The sequence below is a fragment of the Parus major genome, chromosome 14 (genome assembly GCF_001522545.3).
Source record: "Parus major isolate Abel chromosome 14, Parus_major1.1, whole genome shotgun sequence".
NCBI lineage: Eukaryota > Metazoa > Chordata > Aves > Passeriformes > Paridae > Parus > Parus major.
This window is the reverse complement of record NC_031783.1, coordinates 9,516,114-9,531,360: the sequence shown is the minus strand read 5'-3', so window position 1 is coordinate 9,531,360 and position 15,247 is coordinate 9,516,114. Positions and strand designations below refer to the sequence as shown.

Below are 15,247 nucleotides of genomic sequence, written 5' to 3'. Positions count from 1 at the left end.
CTCCTGCATGTTCCAAGTGCTGTCACTCAGCTTCCCATAAGTAATTACTTCTGTGCATTCAGAGCAGTTTGGGAACTGAAGGTTGTGTTGTCAGTTCCACACTCCATAAACAATATAGATGCTGGAATGTGGTAATATTTACTCCTGTTTTGCCGTCTGCTTATATATTCATATAAAACCTGTGACTCCTAGGATGTGGAGCAGCAGAGTAAGAGCCATGGTTTTCCACTCCCAAGATAAAGGTACAAAAATCAACACATCTTTTCTTAATGCAAAGGTACTACTGCACAAAATAATACATATATGTGTACATACATATGTATTAAAAATAATGAAACAAACATACCTTACCTTTGGCTTAAACTAGAGTCAGTGTCTAAAGAAACCCCAACAAACCAAAACCTTCCTCCAAAATCCATACCATCTGAACTATTTAATGAGTAAAAAACCAAGCCAACCCAACAAAGTACAGCCCCCACCATTAACACCTTCCCATGCAGGTGAGGCTTCTTACTCAGCTGCATATGGTTCAAGGCTATGAGAGTATTTAAATAACTCTGAATAAAGATCAACATGGCCAACAGCTGTGCAAAGACCTCCCTCAAGTGAGCCCTGAGCTCAAACACAGAGCTGGTGTTTAAAACAGCAGCCTCCACCACCCACACAGGCTGCTGGACAGTCAAAAGTATCCAAGAAACTTCACTGCTGTGCCTTTAAGAACAGAGTGAAAGATGTAGGACTCCAGAGTTTAACTCCTCCAGCCTCTTTTGAAAAAAGCTGATAAATAAAGGTGGATTGACTGGAGGGCTGATGCCTCCTCTGGGCACCAGCCCATGGGAGATGAGAATTTCACACTTTTCCTCACCTCACAACACAGATTCTTTTGATATGAAGTGAGTTTTGTGGTTTGTTTTTTCCTTAGGGCAGGGAAAGTGCTGTTGTAAGTTGGGGGTGCAGTGTGTTTGTGTATTTTAAATCCAATCACAATGAGAACACTTGAGGCATTTAGGGAATAAAGAAAACTTCTTACAAGACTGTACTCCTACCAGTCTAGAGAGACAGCAGAGAGAATATTCAGTGTCTTGTGTGACTATAAAAGAATTAAGAGACTCATTTTACAGTGCATTTTAATTAAAAGTTCATTATAAGAATTTTCTTTTAAGAACAGCATACTACATATTCATGGAAATATGTAACTTTACCCTACAAATGGGACTGTCACCATATTATTCTTACAATTCAAACATATGAAAAATAAAATATGATATTTAGTTTTATAAATTCCCCCTCCCCCCTTTAAATTCTTTTTCTTTTAAATAACAAAAGTATTCTCTTTCCCAGTACAGTGCATTTGCTATCTGCGAGCCACAAACCAAGTAGTCACATCAACACCAAGGAAACAGCAACATTGTTTGCAAAATATTGAGAGAAAATGATAAAAAAATATTGTAGTCAGCCCAGTGCTTACAGAAGAGACAGTCAACAAGAACTGAAAAAGCAGCACGTTTTCATATTACATAGGACCATTATAATAACATATAAACCAGTGCAGAAGACTTATGCTGGAAAAATAGATAGCAATTCTCAGCAAGCAGAAACTGAACTTTGGCACTTGCTCATAAAAAGGCCTTTCAAAGCAAAACAAAATGGAAATTCACTTAATCACAGCTTGTATATTAAAAAAAATAAAGACATTGAAGCGAGAGAAACAATAGAGAAGAGTACAAGCCAGGTCACTAGGAATTCAGTACATTCAGCCTACAGAAAATACAAGTACAATCTTTCATCCACACACCTATGCTGGGATCCTGGCTAGCAAAGGACAGGCTTTGGGACAGAACCTCACCTGAAGCACCTCTGCTTCAATGGAGCTGTGCTGAATAAACAGCCCTTTCTTCAAATTGAGCTGGTACAATGTGTCTCAAATACATCACCTCTTTATCATAAAATAAGGATTTCTAATCTGCAAATTAAAAAGCAAAAGCCTTGCACTCGGACAGTGGCTGTTCTGCTCTACCCACAGCTGCACCATAACCACTGCAGTGTAAGGATTAAGTGATTTTTTTATTTTTTTTTTTAAAAAGGGCTAAAAAAGAATGGCTTCATTTCAAAGGGGAAATGATAGACTGGAAGGAAGGGCTCACATTTAGTCTGTAAATCCTGGTGCTGCCAGCACTACACATTATCATGAACATGAGAGTGAAGTGTGCCCACTGTTCTCCCTCCCTGCAGAAGAAGCAGCTCAGGCCCAACCAAAAGGTTTCTGCAGGCCAAAGGGTATTTTTGGATCAGGCCATGAGAAAGCAAGGGCTGCTCTAGCCAAGAAGTGTTCCTTTCATAGCCAGGCTCAATGCCCCAGACTAGCAGCTATCTTTGCACTGAGGCAGTTTACTCTTTTTTTTTTTATTCTTTCAAGGAGTTAAGACTGGGGAAGGGCAAGAAGAAAAATAAGTGCTTCAGATTGCACAGAAGATTGTCCTACTAAAGGGGGCACTTGGATGGGAAGTGATCACAGCTACAAGTCAAGCAGACGCTCCTCACATGTCTCCACAGGCCATTTAGTAGCACCTCCAAACACATCCACATTGTTATCGACCCAGGGGATGATGTTGCCAGGCATGTTGATAGAGCAGTTGGCAATATTCATGATGTCTTCAGCTTTTAAGACCCTGTCCCATATATTGAACTGGCTCATCTCCCCAACGAAGGCTTGAGTTGCATCAAATCTTCCTCCTACTGTGTCCTTTAGGCACATGACAGGATTAGATGAGATGGTTATTTTGCTGTTTTCTTCTTCAAACTTCAAGTCCCTCCCCACCCAGCCCCACTGCTAGAGAGAGGTGCAGAGTTAGGTCACAGAGGTGAACAAATTCAAGTTTCTAAAGGGGTTACATCGAACAAGGCACTCAGTGACAAACTCTAACCTGAACTGTGACAAAAAAACTGAGGGCAAACAGTGGTGACTGCAAACACCACAAAAAGGCTGTACATAACCAACCTTGCCCTGGAACAGTAGAGCAGGAAAGCAGCTTTAAACTTTAAGGCTAATTTAAGAGCCACTGTGCAAGCTTAGCACAGGACAACTCCAGCAAGAACTGCACAGAACAGTGTAAGGTTACCCTGAAAGGTTTATGGCTATAGATTAAACCGTAACTGCAGTCCTTGCCCAATTGTCTGCAGGGGCTGTGAGATGTGATCTTTGGGTCTAAACACCCAGGCTGTGTCTGGCTGTAACAAATGAGTGATTCAAACTGCCACTGCATAAGCCTAGAAGTGTTTGCTTGCTCCACTCACTGCCCAAGGACAGAAATGTCTCATTTTTGGTGATCACACTGGCATGGAACTGGTAGCACAGGACAGAACCCAGCACAATGCAAGCAGAGATGAAGGAAACCTGACAGACACTCACTAGTGAGCTGGAGCATCTGCTCTGCAGAGTGTATTTGGACACTGAACTAGCCATTCTGTCATTTATGTCATGGATAAGTATCTACTAAAATCAATATCAAGACAAAACTGATTTTTCATTGCTCCAACTGTGAACTTGGGAATCCTGAAGAAAGGCTATTTCCTGCTAATTGTTACAATATTTGGGTTTTTTTTAGTAAATGTATAATATACATAGAGAAATAATGTGAAGCCAGGAGACACACAATTTCATTAAATTTCATTTTAATTTCATTAAGTATTTGTTGTCTTGTTTCAGTCTCTGACACTATGTATGCAACAAGACAAAGTGTTTAACAGAAATTCTCACAGCTCTTGTTTGTTTGGGGAGTTTTGATTTTGTTTAAACCCTAGAAAATCCTGTCATTCACTCACCTGTTCCTGACCCAGGATCAAGACACCTCCAGGTTTAATTGGATGCCAAGGAGCAAGATTCTCCCCAGTGCCAAGCTTCTCTCCATCCTGAAAAGCTTCCCACATTCCATCTCTGGTTGTCCATGTTATACAGATATGATGCCATTTTCCATCACTGATGAAGAGAGGGAGCTGAGCAACCTACAAAAGCCAGAATAATGCATGTGGCAACCTAAATCTAGTAGTTCAAGCCCAACATGTAAAGAGGAACAGTATTTACTGTGTCCTCAAAAGCAAAAACTTTATAGAGGCCAGAGTTAGTCCACATCCTACTTTGCAGGATTCCACAGAATCATAAAATTATTTAGGTTAGAACATCCCTCCAAGATCATCGAGTGCAAACATTAACCCAGCACTGCCAAGGCCACATCTACACTTCTTACAAATACCTGCAGAGATGGTGACTCCACCTCTGCCCTGTGCAGAGCTTCTGTCCATCCTGAAATGGAGATTTCCATCTCCATTCTCTCCATCTCCAAGCCTGTTCCAGTGCTTTGCAACCTTCTCAGTGAAGAAATTTCTCCTAATATCCAATTAAAACTTCCTCTGGCACAACTTGTGGTCATTTCCTCTTTTTCTGTCGCCTGATACTAGGGAGAAGAGACCAACCCCCATCCTGCACATTAATCTGTGGCATTTGTGCTTAGTGAGATTCCATCCAGTGCTCACATTAAGTTCCTCTTAAGATCTGGGGTTTGCCAGCACCATCTGCAGTAACAACTTTAACAAATGGATCTGTCTGCTACCAGGAGAACTTGTGGGAACTGTTCCCTAAACCTCACAATAAGGAGGAATTATGCTCCTTTGGGAGTTTGATCTGAAAACCTTCTCAGGTCAACATCAAGACACAAGTGCAGTGGGCTGTGATGTGGAAGAAATAAAAGCATCACAGAATACTGATATTACAGACATTATATTGAAAAGAAAAAAGTTATAGCTAAAGATAAGCAGACTCAAGTTTGTTTCTCTTCCACAAACCATTAAAAATAATTGGTTATTGATCTGGGAGGATGATAGGACTGTTAGAAGTCCATAATCAGCCACAAGATTAACCACTTGAGTTGTGTAGCAAACACCTAATCCCTCAGAGAGCAGTGAAACCAGGAAACCTAACTGAAGATGGGGAGAAAGGAAGTATTTAAATACTGGCTAAATTACAAGTTTCAGTGTTTTCTCCAAGCTTGTCAGAATCCATCAGTGGTATGAAGTAGTTGTATCTAAAGTCTGGAAAACTGTATTTAAGCTGATGTTCACTCACTAAGCATAACAAAACCAGACCATTATGAGGAGAGCCTTTTATTCTGTCTTCTACAAAATTCATTTAACATTTTTAAATTCTACAACTAGAAAGAGAAATACTGAAAGTGCCTTAGATCTCACAGGTCTTGCAATAATGTGGCTTCAAATTTTGCTAGTGTTTCATAAACCAAAAAAACACCACCAAAATAACAAGAAGGCAAGACCTGCTTGTAACTTTGTAACTTCAGACAACACAAGTGAGGGCACATCTAATGTCAAGCTGCTAAGTCTCAAGACACAAATATCTGTACAACTTAACATCTGTTGCAAGTGCTTTTATGAACCTGCAATCAGCAAGGGAACAAGAGCAGACAGCACCACCTCAAAGGCTTCTCTCAGAGGGACGGAATCAGTGCAAAGGGGTCAGGCCTTGTTCAGGTTATGCTGACAACCAAGAGTTCATCAAGTCTCACCTTATCGTTAATTAGCAGCTCAATTGGATTATTCCCCCATTCTATGAGGACAATTTCATTGGCTTGCCCAGGAACAGCATATGAGAACGGAGTGCCAATTCCAGGAGAAGCACTTGACCTCAGCCACAAGCACACAGTGAAAGCATAGAGCTCTGGCAGAGTCTTCTTGATCTTCCCATACAGGTAGTTTGTGCGAAGAGGAAGGGAGACTTTGAATTCATCAGGAGACTTAAATGCACTGTTACCTAGAGTCACATGGAGCAAAACAAACACTTAATTGAAGTAGTATTTACTGAATGTTGATTTTGCTGCACACAAAAATGCATATAGATTATCCACATTGTGATAATTGTTTATTTCTGCTCATTTAGAGCAAAAGAATAGCTGGTAGACAATCTTCATTGCCTAGTTCATTGCTGGAGGCCTCCCTGTTTCAAACAATTCAAACCAGTTTAAAAAACATTTACTGTCAGTAAAATGGATTCTCTGCTGTGCTCATTATTAAAGCATCACAGTGCTTCACAACCAGGAGCTCTTTCCTATTCCTGATACACAAGAAGAATCCCTGTGTTAAGATCTCAGGCTAACAAAGATTAACACTCACATTTTGAGCAGCAAATTTGAAATAAGACTACACTGACATAGTCCAGAAAACAGTACATTCAGTAGAACTGATTTTTGTCCCATCAACTGAACAGGACAAGAGCTGAAGAGTTCAAAGTGATCTGAATTAAAAATGCAGTATCAAGCTGTGAACTATGGGAAGATTAACACTTGATTTAACATAAAAGCAGAAACCATTATCTTTTTCTAAAAAAGTGATAAAAACCAGTGAAATATTCTGAGACATGCTTACAAAATTGAGAACTCTTAAGACCAAAACTTTCTGAAGTTGAAATACTCTACATCATAGAGTTGATGTAAATGCTCATAAGTAATTTTCTATAAATATAAAGAAATAAATCCCACATTTCGCCACAAATTGAACTCCAGAGTTCTGTGGTAACGTCACCCTCAACTTTTTAGCTGTCTGTTGTTCTAAGTCTCACTCATTTCCTTTGCTTACATTCCTGAAACAAATTCAATCCCCTTGCCAAGCTTCACACTCCAGTCCAAATGAAAAGCTGCTGTCACAAAAGGTTGCCATAATTCTCATATGTATTTTTTTAAGCCATTGGCATTCTCTCAGTTCCCCTTCTCAGAAGCAACTGAAGTGTTTTGGCTGCATTTTTCACAGAATGAGGGGGTGGGAGAAGAAAAAGCTTCTCTTTTGCTTGAATCTGTCTTGAGGAACCTTAGAGACCTGAAATGTTCTAAGTGGTAAGCAAATAAAATACACCACAGTCTTTGGGTTAATATTGCACAGCCTCCATTAGGCTGCTACAACCAATCACACATATGAAAAACAGAAACATACCCCATTAAAAGAGCAATTACTTTTGGACTAGATTCACAAAAAAAATACTGTTATTCCCTTTCAGAGAGAAAAAATAGGTTTAGACATAGTAAATTATCTGTTTGTACCTCCAGCACAGCTAGGAATCACACTGAAGTACAGACACTACTGTTTGGAGGATTGTACCTCCTACTTTTTCTGCTGCATCATCTTCTGCTGCCAGTTGAGACAACCAGTGAAGGAATTAATAGAAAACTTTGGGAACCACAATAGATGCAAAAGTTTTAAACTCTTCTGCCCCACTGGTAACTAAAACAGCTGTCACAACTACAGATAAAATCTAAGGGTTACAGTGTCACCTCAAAGTAATCTTTTTCTTCTATTTAGTCTCAGGACAATAAGGAGCTTATGACAGTCTAGTTAGTTGTAGGGAAGAAATGCTGAACAATACTGCATTTTAAATAAAAGCACAACAAAAACACTATTTTCAAATGAGGCCAGATCAAATATAGCCTGTATTTAAAACACAAAAAAATTAAGTTCTTTCATCATTATTACCCTCACTTTGATTTGACAGAGGAACCAGAACAGCTAAGCTGTACAGTAATAGAGAGCAAGTTACACAAGTAAAAGAAAGGCTGGATCTTGGTTCCTGTCCCAAATTCTTCACTTCCTTGGAGACTTAAGACAGCCCTCACTCCCCACACAAAAAATAAAGGTGGGAACAGGTTATTTTTAGGCTGAATTACACATTCTTGCTCTCCCACCACTCTCTTTCTGATATGAGTCACATCTTTCAGAGACAAGGACTATCTATACTTGACTCATAAGACATTAACAGGCCACTAATTCTCCATAACTTTAGTTGCTGGTTAGGCTTTATCTTGACTCTCAAGAAATACTACAAGTCAGAGCCAGTAGACAATCCTCTTCCTCCTTTTCCCTTCTCCTTCACTCTTTTTAGAAAATAGATACAGTATTACTCATATGGGTCCATTAGGCTGCATTTCTCAATTTATGAGATATGCATGTCTGTACCATTTGGAAGACATATCCATTTAAGCAGAGTTATTCACCTTGGAAAATAATTTAAAGATTGGGAACTTACATTTAGTGCAACTCCAGCCCTATACAGATCACTCTGTATGTATATAGAGTCAATACAGAAAGAATTCTGTGCTTTAGGTCAATTCCACAGACATTTGTAATTCAAATAAACAGATTCTACTCAAGCAGAGAGATCTCAGTAATAATTAAGCCACGAATCAGAAGTGAATGACTAGGATTACGAGAGTGTCCCCCAGTGGACCGTGTGTAATCTACTGTAAACTCTGAAGGCTGTAAGCTTGGAATAGAGCATAATTCATCTGCAGCTACCCAAAGTCATAACCAGGAAAGGCCACCATCAATATTTCCAAAGCAGCAGGAAACAAAGCTGGTATAAAATGCCATTAATTACATGAAAGGTAGTTGTGCTAATTAAATTTAGCCCATATGACTCTCAGTCCAAATAAAGGCAGCTCTACTCAGATGTACGCTTGACATTATGTAGCTATTTACACCCATGCCATACTTATTCCTATCTCCACTTGCCTCCTTACAGATCTTTCCATCCCACAAACACTAAGAGTTTCATCCTAGCCACCCACACATGCCAAATTAAGAGACAGGAAGCCAAAGCCAGGCAACTGCCTGTCAAGCAAGAAGCCTGAGATAAAAGAAAAAGGAGAATCCAAGTATTTGCACTGTCACCTACTATTTAGCCCAGTACCTTAATGTTATTCCCTCAAGGCCCACATTTAGTCTATTGCTCTGGAAGGAAGGAGTAAACAAAATTCATCAGGATGGGGAAGCGTTTAGATTCAGAGCAATTACCTTTCTCTAACTCAGACACTCTTTCTAGCAATGCATTCAAGGCTGTCTCTGTCTTCTGCCGGTGTGCTGAGGTCTCGTTGTGAAGCAGAGACTTCTCATCCTCCAGCTCGGCCACTTTGCTCAGGAGCTGGCGCTCCAGGTCACCGAGCCGCCGCTGAAGCATCTCCCGCAGGTCACTGGGCAGGGCTGCGTAGGACACGTTGGCTCGGAGCTGGTGCTTCAGGGGAAAGCAGAGGGGGGAAAAAAATGGTCATTCCTGAAACAGACTGTGAAATGCAGATATGCTCCCAGTTCAAAGGAGGAAAGTAAGATCATGGAGCTCTCCAGCAAGTACAGAAGAGGTATTGCTTTTGAGCATTTGTCATGCTCACTGCTTTTATCAGCACTGTAGCTAAACAGGTCCTGAAACAAAAGGGCACCTTTGTTAATCGTTTCCAGCACTTTATATGAAGGAGTTTTCATAAATTCAATGTAGGGAGCAGGTCTGATGTCTATTAGTATGCAAACATGTGGTACATTGGTCAATTTTTGGTTTACTTACTGTTAGTGACACGGCCAACCTATGTGAAGGGAAAAACTACCACTTCATTTTAGATTAAAATTAAGTTACTTTGAAAGCAGATTTACCAAAGTAAGATGCTCTTTAGATCAATCCAAGTATTAACCAGTGAAAGTATTCTTATTCAAACTGAAAAAAGAGGCACCTCACACTCTCAAGTAACACTGGTATCTTTAAAGATACTGAAAAAACATTTCCACCTACCATGTTATTCTAGTGGAGTTTCTCTTCTACAAGGCTAAAAAGAATGCTTCAGAAGGACAGCAATAGTAATAAAAGGATGTAATACTAACAGCTCATTCAGAACTGCACTTGCGAAGCAGCACTCACAAAACAGCGTTTCAGAAGTTACTCACCATCCTCACACCAGCACTGACTGGAGGACAGCAGAAGCACATGTGAGGCTTTCAGGGTGCAAAAAGCAGAACAACATCAACACAAATCCTCTGAGAATCCTGACTACGAAACATTTGCATGAGCAGCACTCAAACCATGAGCACTGTCCAAAGGCTCATGGAAATCACTCACCGGTGGGCTTGGACCAAATCTCCTTTCTGTTCAGAGGCGCACAGAATCGGGCTCTTTTTATTCTATGTCAGCCCTGAGTACATCATCTTGTCTGTACCATCTGCCCAACACAATCTCCTCATTACCACTGGCCTGTTCAGCACCATATGCCGAGGTCTTACTGCCCAAGACGTCAGCTTTGTACCTCAAACCACATGAAGTCACATCCCCAGAAAGAGAGATTTGCACATTATTAATACAGGACCTAAGCCGGTGACAAGCAGGGAAACCATAATCTCCCCACACACAGTGGGAGAACACATTCAAGAGCAGCCCCTTACGGTTTTTACCACTAAAGAGATGAGATAAATAACCAAGAGAACACGACAAGCCAAACCGAGCCACTCGCTCCCGGGGCTGGGCCAGTTTGGATCTATCTCCACACGGATTTAGGGCACTACTCGTGCCCGAAGTGCCCGCTAGACGTGAAGCGGCGTCGCTGCCCGGCCCTACCTCGAGGCTCTCCAGCCGGTCCTTCAGGGTCTGCATGGTGCGGCTCAGCTGGTCGATGACCTGCGCCGGGTCCCGCGGCAGGTCGCCCATCGTGTCCTTGCCCTTGCCCACGTCGTTCTTCCACGCCCCCGTGGACTTGCCGTCGGCGCCCTCGCAGCGGCTCAGCTTCCCGGTGAGCTCCCGGATGGCCTCCCGCTGGCTCCCGATGGTTTCCTTCTGCTGCAGGACGGTCTCCCGCAGCTGCAGCACCATGGCTTTGAGCTCCTCCTCGGGGGGCAGCGCGCCGCCCTGCATGGGCACGGGGGGCAGCGGGCAGCCCGCGCCGGCGGCGTCCAGCGGCAGCGAGGTGCACACGAAGCGGCTGCCCGGCGGGCTCTCCTGCTCCCCGGCCGGCGACCCCCGCCCGCCCGCAGCTACGGCGAGCAGGAACCCGACGGCCACGAGCAGCATCCCGGCTGGCGAGCGGAGCGCCCGCTCGGCGGGGCTGCCGGCGCCGAGCCGCGATGCCAGGAGCGGGTCCCGCCGCCCCGTCCTGTCCGTCCCGTCCCGTTCCCCTCACGCCGCTCCCGCGCTCGCGGCCGGCCGCGGCATTTATGGGCAGCGAGGGGCGCGGGAGGCGGAGCCCGGCTCGCGCCGCGCGCGCTGGTTGGCTGTCGGGTCTGCTGACGTAAAGAGGGGCGGGGGCGGGCGGGCGCGGGGTCGGGAGCGCTCCGGGACCGGGAGCGGAACCGGCCCAGCTCGCCGTGCCCAGCCCGACCCTCCCGTGTGGCTGCTGACACCCCTGTCCCTGGTGAAGAGCTCGGCTCCATCCTTGATGGTCTCTGCCAAACCCGCTCTGGCTTTGTCAGTCGCTCTCTGGTATTGAGCGGGTCAGAACTGGAGCCAGCGTCGCGAGGTGATGCAAGCAGTGCCGAGCAGAGGGATTTCCCCACACTGCTGCTAGCGCAGCCTGGGGTACGGCCGGCCTGGAGCAGCTCTTTGAGCTACAAGATATTTCCTTCAGAAAAACGCGAGCGGTTCAAGCTCTGCACCAGTACTCCCATTTATTATAGAGGGGAAAGAGACAGGGACATCCTACTCGTTAGAGTACCATAATTCTATTGTTGCACCGTAAAACCATTGTGGTTTCAACTTTATTGTTCGTAGTATCCGAGATTTTTAATGCTGATCCTCTTATTTACTTGAGTTACTTTAAATTTATAATCCGTGAAGGCTTTTATATTTTCCAAGTGACATACAAACACTGAACAGTTCTTACAAACTTTTTGTGGATATGCAAAAAAATCTCATGCATCCACTGGAAAAATTGAGAAACAATTTCCTTAGCATCAGCAGAGGCTGCTCTTAGGACTCCCAAATCTTTGAATTGAACTTGAAATTTTTAGAAAGTTTATATTGGAGATGAAAGACATTTTACCATAGGGCGAGTAGCTCTTAATATGAAATTTATAACTTTTAAAATAATAACGAATAAAAACAAAGAATAAAGAGTATGTCATTGAAAATAATTCTAGCTTTTTCTTTTTTCCAATCAGCATGAGAATTCCTTTGTTACATAATGAATTAGCAAGTTTCAAGGAGCGTGTACCACAGGGACAGTTAAATGTGATGGTTTCATAGAGTCCAGTTTATTTGTTCAAGTCTTCTACCAATGTCCTGTTTAAAGTCACACGAGTCAAAGGCAACTGCAGCCACTGTTCAGCCAGATGAGAGAGATGCAATTCCTATTGCCAGTTCAAGGGGAGAGAACACCGGGGGCAGGCAGAGTTCAAAACCCAATCAGAAGCTCCAATTTCTGTCTGAACTCCCTTTGTCTGGAAACCAGATCTCAGGAGACTGTGCTGCTTCCTGGATGAATGAAAACATATCCACTTGAGGCCAGAGGCTGGGACTAATGCCTGGTTAGACATTTAACTCCCATTGAAATCAACAGCATATCGTGTCTTTATCACCTGGCTGATTACAATTCTGGATGCTGCAGTGAGGAGGACCATGTGAACACACACCAGGAACATCTCACCTGTCAACAAGGGGTCTTTCCAGTCCACATAAGACAAAGAAATATCAAAGCTTATACAGAATAATGTGCCAGAATTATTGCTTTACTTGTAAGATTAATCAGTCCCATCTGTATTCCATTGCAGCTCATTTCTTCAAAATTTCATGTGAAGCAGTATGAAAAAGAGTAATAAAATAATTGTAAAATGTTGGATTTCGCCTGTAGGAAAACAGTAGTCAATTGCTTTTATACAGCTTGATTCTACCTTTATAATATAAATTATGATGGCATCCTGTACAAATAACCACACATTACTTCACAATAAACTTCAAACTCCTGATCTTGATTTTAAAGCCCACTTTATAACTCAGAGCTGATCCCAAACAAGGTTCTGACTGAATGCATGACAGTGATAAAGGCATTGCATGCTTTTAAATTCAAGCAATGTATAGCTTGAAGGTTTTGCTTAATTATAGATGGATTTTTCTCATGGTCTCTTATTCACACAAGCTGAGGAGTAACAGAAGCAGCAGCAAGCAATAAACATCCGACTTCCAGAGTTTGGTAAGGTATATGATGGAAAATTGCTCATGACAACAAAAGTATGGTCCTTTATTACTCTACTGTTTCTTCTTGACAGGGGAGGCCAGTAAAACAGGAAAGAATCCCAACAAAGACACTCAGAAATGTCAGTTACCACACAATGGGGTACAAATGAGGAGGACACAGGGAAGGACAGGTATTATCCATTTAGCTTCTCAATATCCTTAATATTTTGCTATGGTACTTCAGTGCTTTCAGAATAAAAAGTAGGTGATTGTCCTGCTCTGCGCTGGTGCAGCCTCACCTCCAGTTCTGTGTGCATTTTTGGGCACCACAATATTAAAAAGACATTAAACTTATAGAGAGTGTCCAAGGAGGCCCTGAGGATGGGGAAGGGTCTGCAGGGGAAGCCACATGAGGGGCAGCTGAGGACACTGGGTCTGTTCAGCCTGGAGAACAGGAGACTCAGAACACCTCACTGAGATCTTCAACACCTTCCCAAGGGGCAGAGGAGGGGCAGCTCCAATCTCTGCTCCCTGTGATCAGGGATAGGACCCGAGGGAATGGCTGGAGCTGTATCCAGAGAGGATTAGGCTGGATATTAGGAAAAAAAATTTCCCCAGAGAGTGTTTGGGCACCGGGAAAGGCTCCCCAGGGCAATGGTAACAGCAGCAGCCTGACAGAGCTCAAGAAACATTTGGACAATGCTCTCAGGGACAGGGATTGGTGGGCATTGTAAGGGCTGTCCTGGGCAGGGCCAGGAGCTGGATTTCTATCATCCCTCTGGGTCCTTTCCAACTCGGGATATTCTATGATTCTATGACTCTGTGAACCCAAACAACGTGAATTACCCCACTTTACCCGACTTGCAGATTCTAAGATCTAAATTTAACACATGTAATAATTTATTGAAACACTTGTTGTGACTGTAGGCAGTGGGTTTTTTTATGTTGAAGTCCATATAAATCTTCATTTTGAGAGACTGGCATGCAGCAGTACATTATCATAAATAATAAATCATTAAAATTCTGAGAAAGTCTATCATTTTTACATCAATGCATCACATGCTAAAGCATAAGCTAGCTGAATATTTAATCACTCAAGGTATTTTTAAAAGGATGAGGTTTTTTCCTTACAACCAAGATGATCAGTTCATAGGCACAGTGATGGTATTTCACTGTAGGATAAAAGTTGATTGGGTTAGAGGGGGAAGCACAGAGAGCATGGGCAACTTACGGTTGTGTCTGAGAGGTTTTTGAAACTTCTGGCTCTGTGGCTGTCAGGCAGCCTAGTGTGTCAGCAGCCTACAGAATGGATTTTTAATTTTTAATTTAACTTTGACAGTTTCTATTGCCTTCAAAAGGGCTTTATTCTCTTTGGAAGCAGCACTTGCATGCTAGCTGCTATCTGTCTTTGATGCCTAACTGGAGTGTCTAACACCAGAACTTCAGTGTCTGTGTAAAATGCATTGGAATTCTCAATAATATAAAGGGTTTGTGTTTAGGATGAAGGTCTGGAATTTAGGGGATCTAACATAGACCTTTGTTAACACACATCTGTCTGGCCACTATCACTAACACAATGTTGCAAAAACTTGTAAATAAATTAGGAGACTGTGCCTCATTTTTAAGGTGTATCTTAAGCACATGAAAGGCAGTGTACAAGTGACTTTAGATGAAAGATTGGCTTATTTTTTTGATATTTCAGGTTTGTGCTACTCATTATTATCCAGATGTTCAGTGAAATATTAACCTAAAATACCTGAAAGGTCTGATTTAATCTAGACCTATAGATACAGGTTTAGGTCCTTTTTATAGATGACTTAGAAATTCAGGTCTTACTGTAATGGGAGATAAGCATTTAACCGGCCAAAGAAATTTTCAAAAGTGCCAGCTGTCCAACTTTGTCAGTAAGAAAGGATATTTGAAAAAAAAGTTTAATTTCTCTACATCTCCTTAGCATTTCTCAGATTATAAACTCACACCAGGCAAAATTTGTCTATTCCTGTATGTCTGTGCATCACAATGGGACTTATTATTTGTATCAGAGTAGTGTCTATATCAGCTAGGTCGTATTAATTTATCTATTCCATTTTCTTCTAAGAAAATGCTAATTGGGCTGCCATTTACGTCTTCCAGAAGGTGAAAAAACAAATATTTCATTTGTGTAATTCCTTAAGTATGCATCACTGTCAAAATATATCAATCCACTTCCAACACAAGTTTAGCTATTTACTCCATTACCTATTGTACTATTCACCAGCAATGAAGCCTAAAATTATG

The 15,247-nt window shown here is 42.2% G+C and overlaps 1 protein-coding gene and 1 long non-coding RNA gene across 2 annotated transcripts in view; both read right to left on the bottom strand.

Moving 5' to 3' along the window:
* Nucleotides 1-1,110: 1,110 nt before the first annotated feature.
* NPTX2 (neuronal pentraxin 2) lies at nt 1,111-10,990 on the bottom strand. Its single transcript, XM_015643339.1, has 5 exons — nt 10,424-10,990; nt 8,845-9,061; nt 5,574-5,818; nt 3,823-4,002; nt 1,111-2,743 (listed from the first exon to the last, which is right to left on the bottom strand). The coding sequence occupies exons 1-5, from the start codon at nt 10,871-10,873 to the stop codon at nt 2,516-2,518; spliced, it is 1,320 nt and encodes a 439-aa protein (XP_015498825.1). The 5' UTR covers nt 10,874-10,990; the 3' UTR covers nt 1,111-2,515.
* Nucleotides 10,991-11,449: 459 nt separating this feature from the next.
* LOC107211333 overlaps nt 11,450-15,247 on the bottom strand; it is a 46,259-nt gene continuing 42,461 nt past the window's right edge. The window contains exon 6 of the long non-coding RNA XR_004499433.1: nt 11,450-12,271. This is a non-coding gene — a long non-coding RNA (uncharacterized LOC107211333). The remainder of the gene's footprint in view (nt 12,272-15,247) is intronic.

What these genes read in the sequence shown, in the direction of transcription:
- NPTX2 (XM_015643339.1), bottom strand. Translation starts at nt 10,873, where the DNA reads ATGCTGCTCGTGGCCGTCGGGTTCCTGCTCGCCGTAGCTGCGGGCGGG. An exon ending in AGCTGCTAATTAACGATAAG is followed by an intron (nt 4,003 to 5,573) that starts GTGAGACTTGAT and finishes TGGCTTTTGTAG; the next exon opens with GTTGCTCAGCTCCCTCTCTT. An exon ending in TGATCCTGGGTCAGGAACAG is followed by an intron (nt 2,744 to 3,822) that starts GTGAGTGAATGA and finishes ATGTGCCTAAAG; the next exon opens with GACACAGTAGGAGGAAGATT.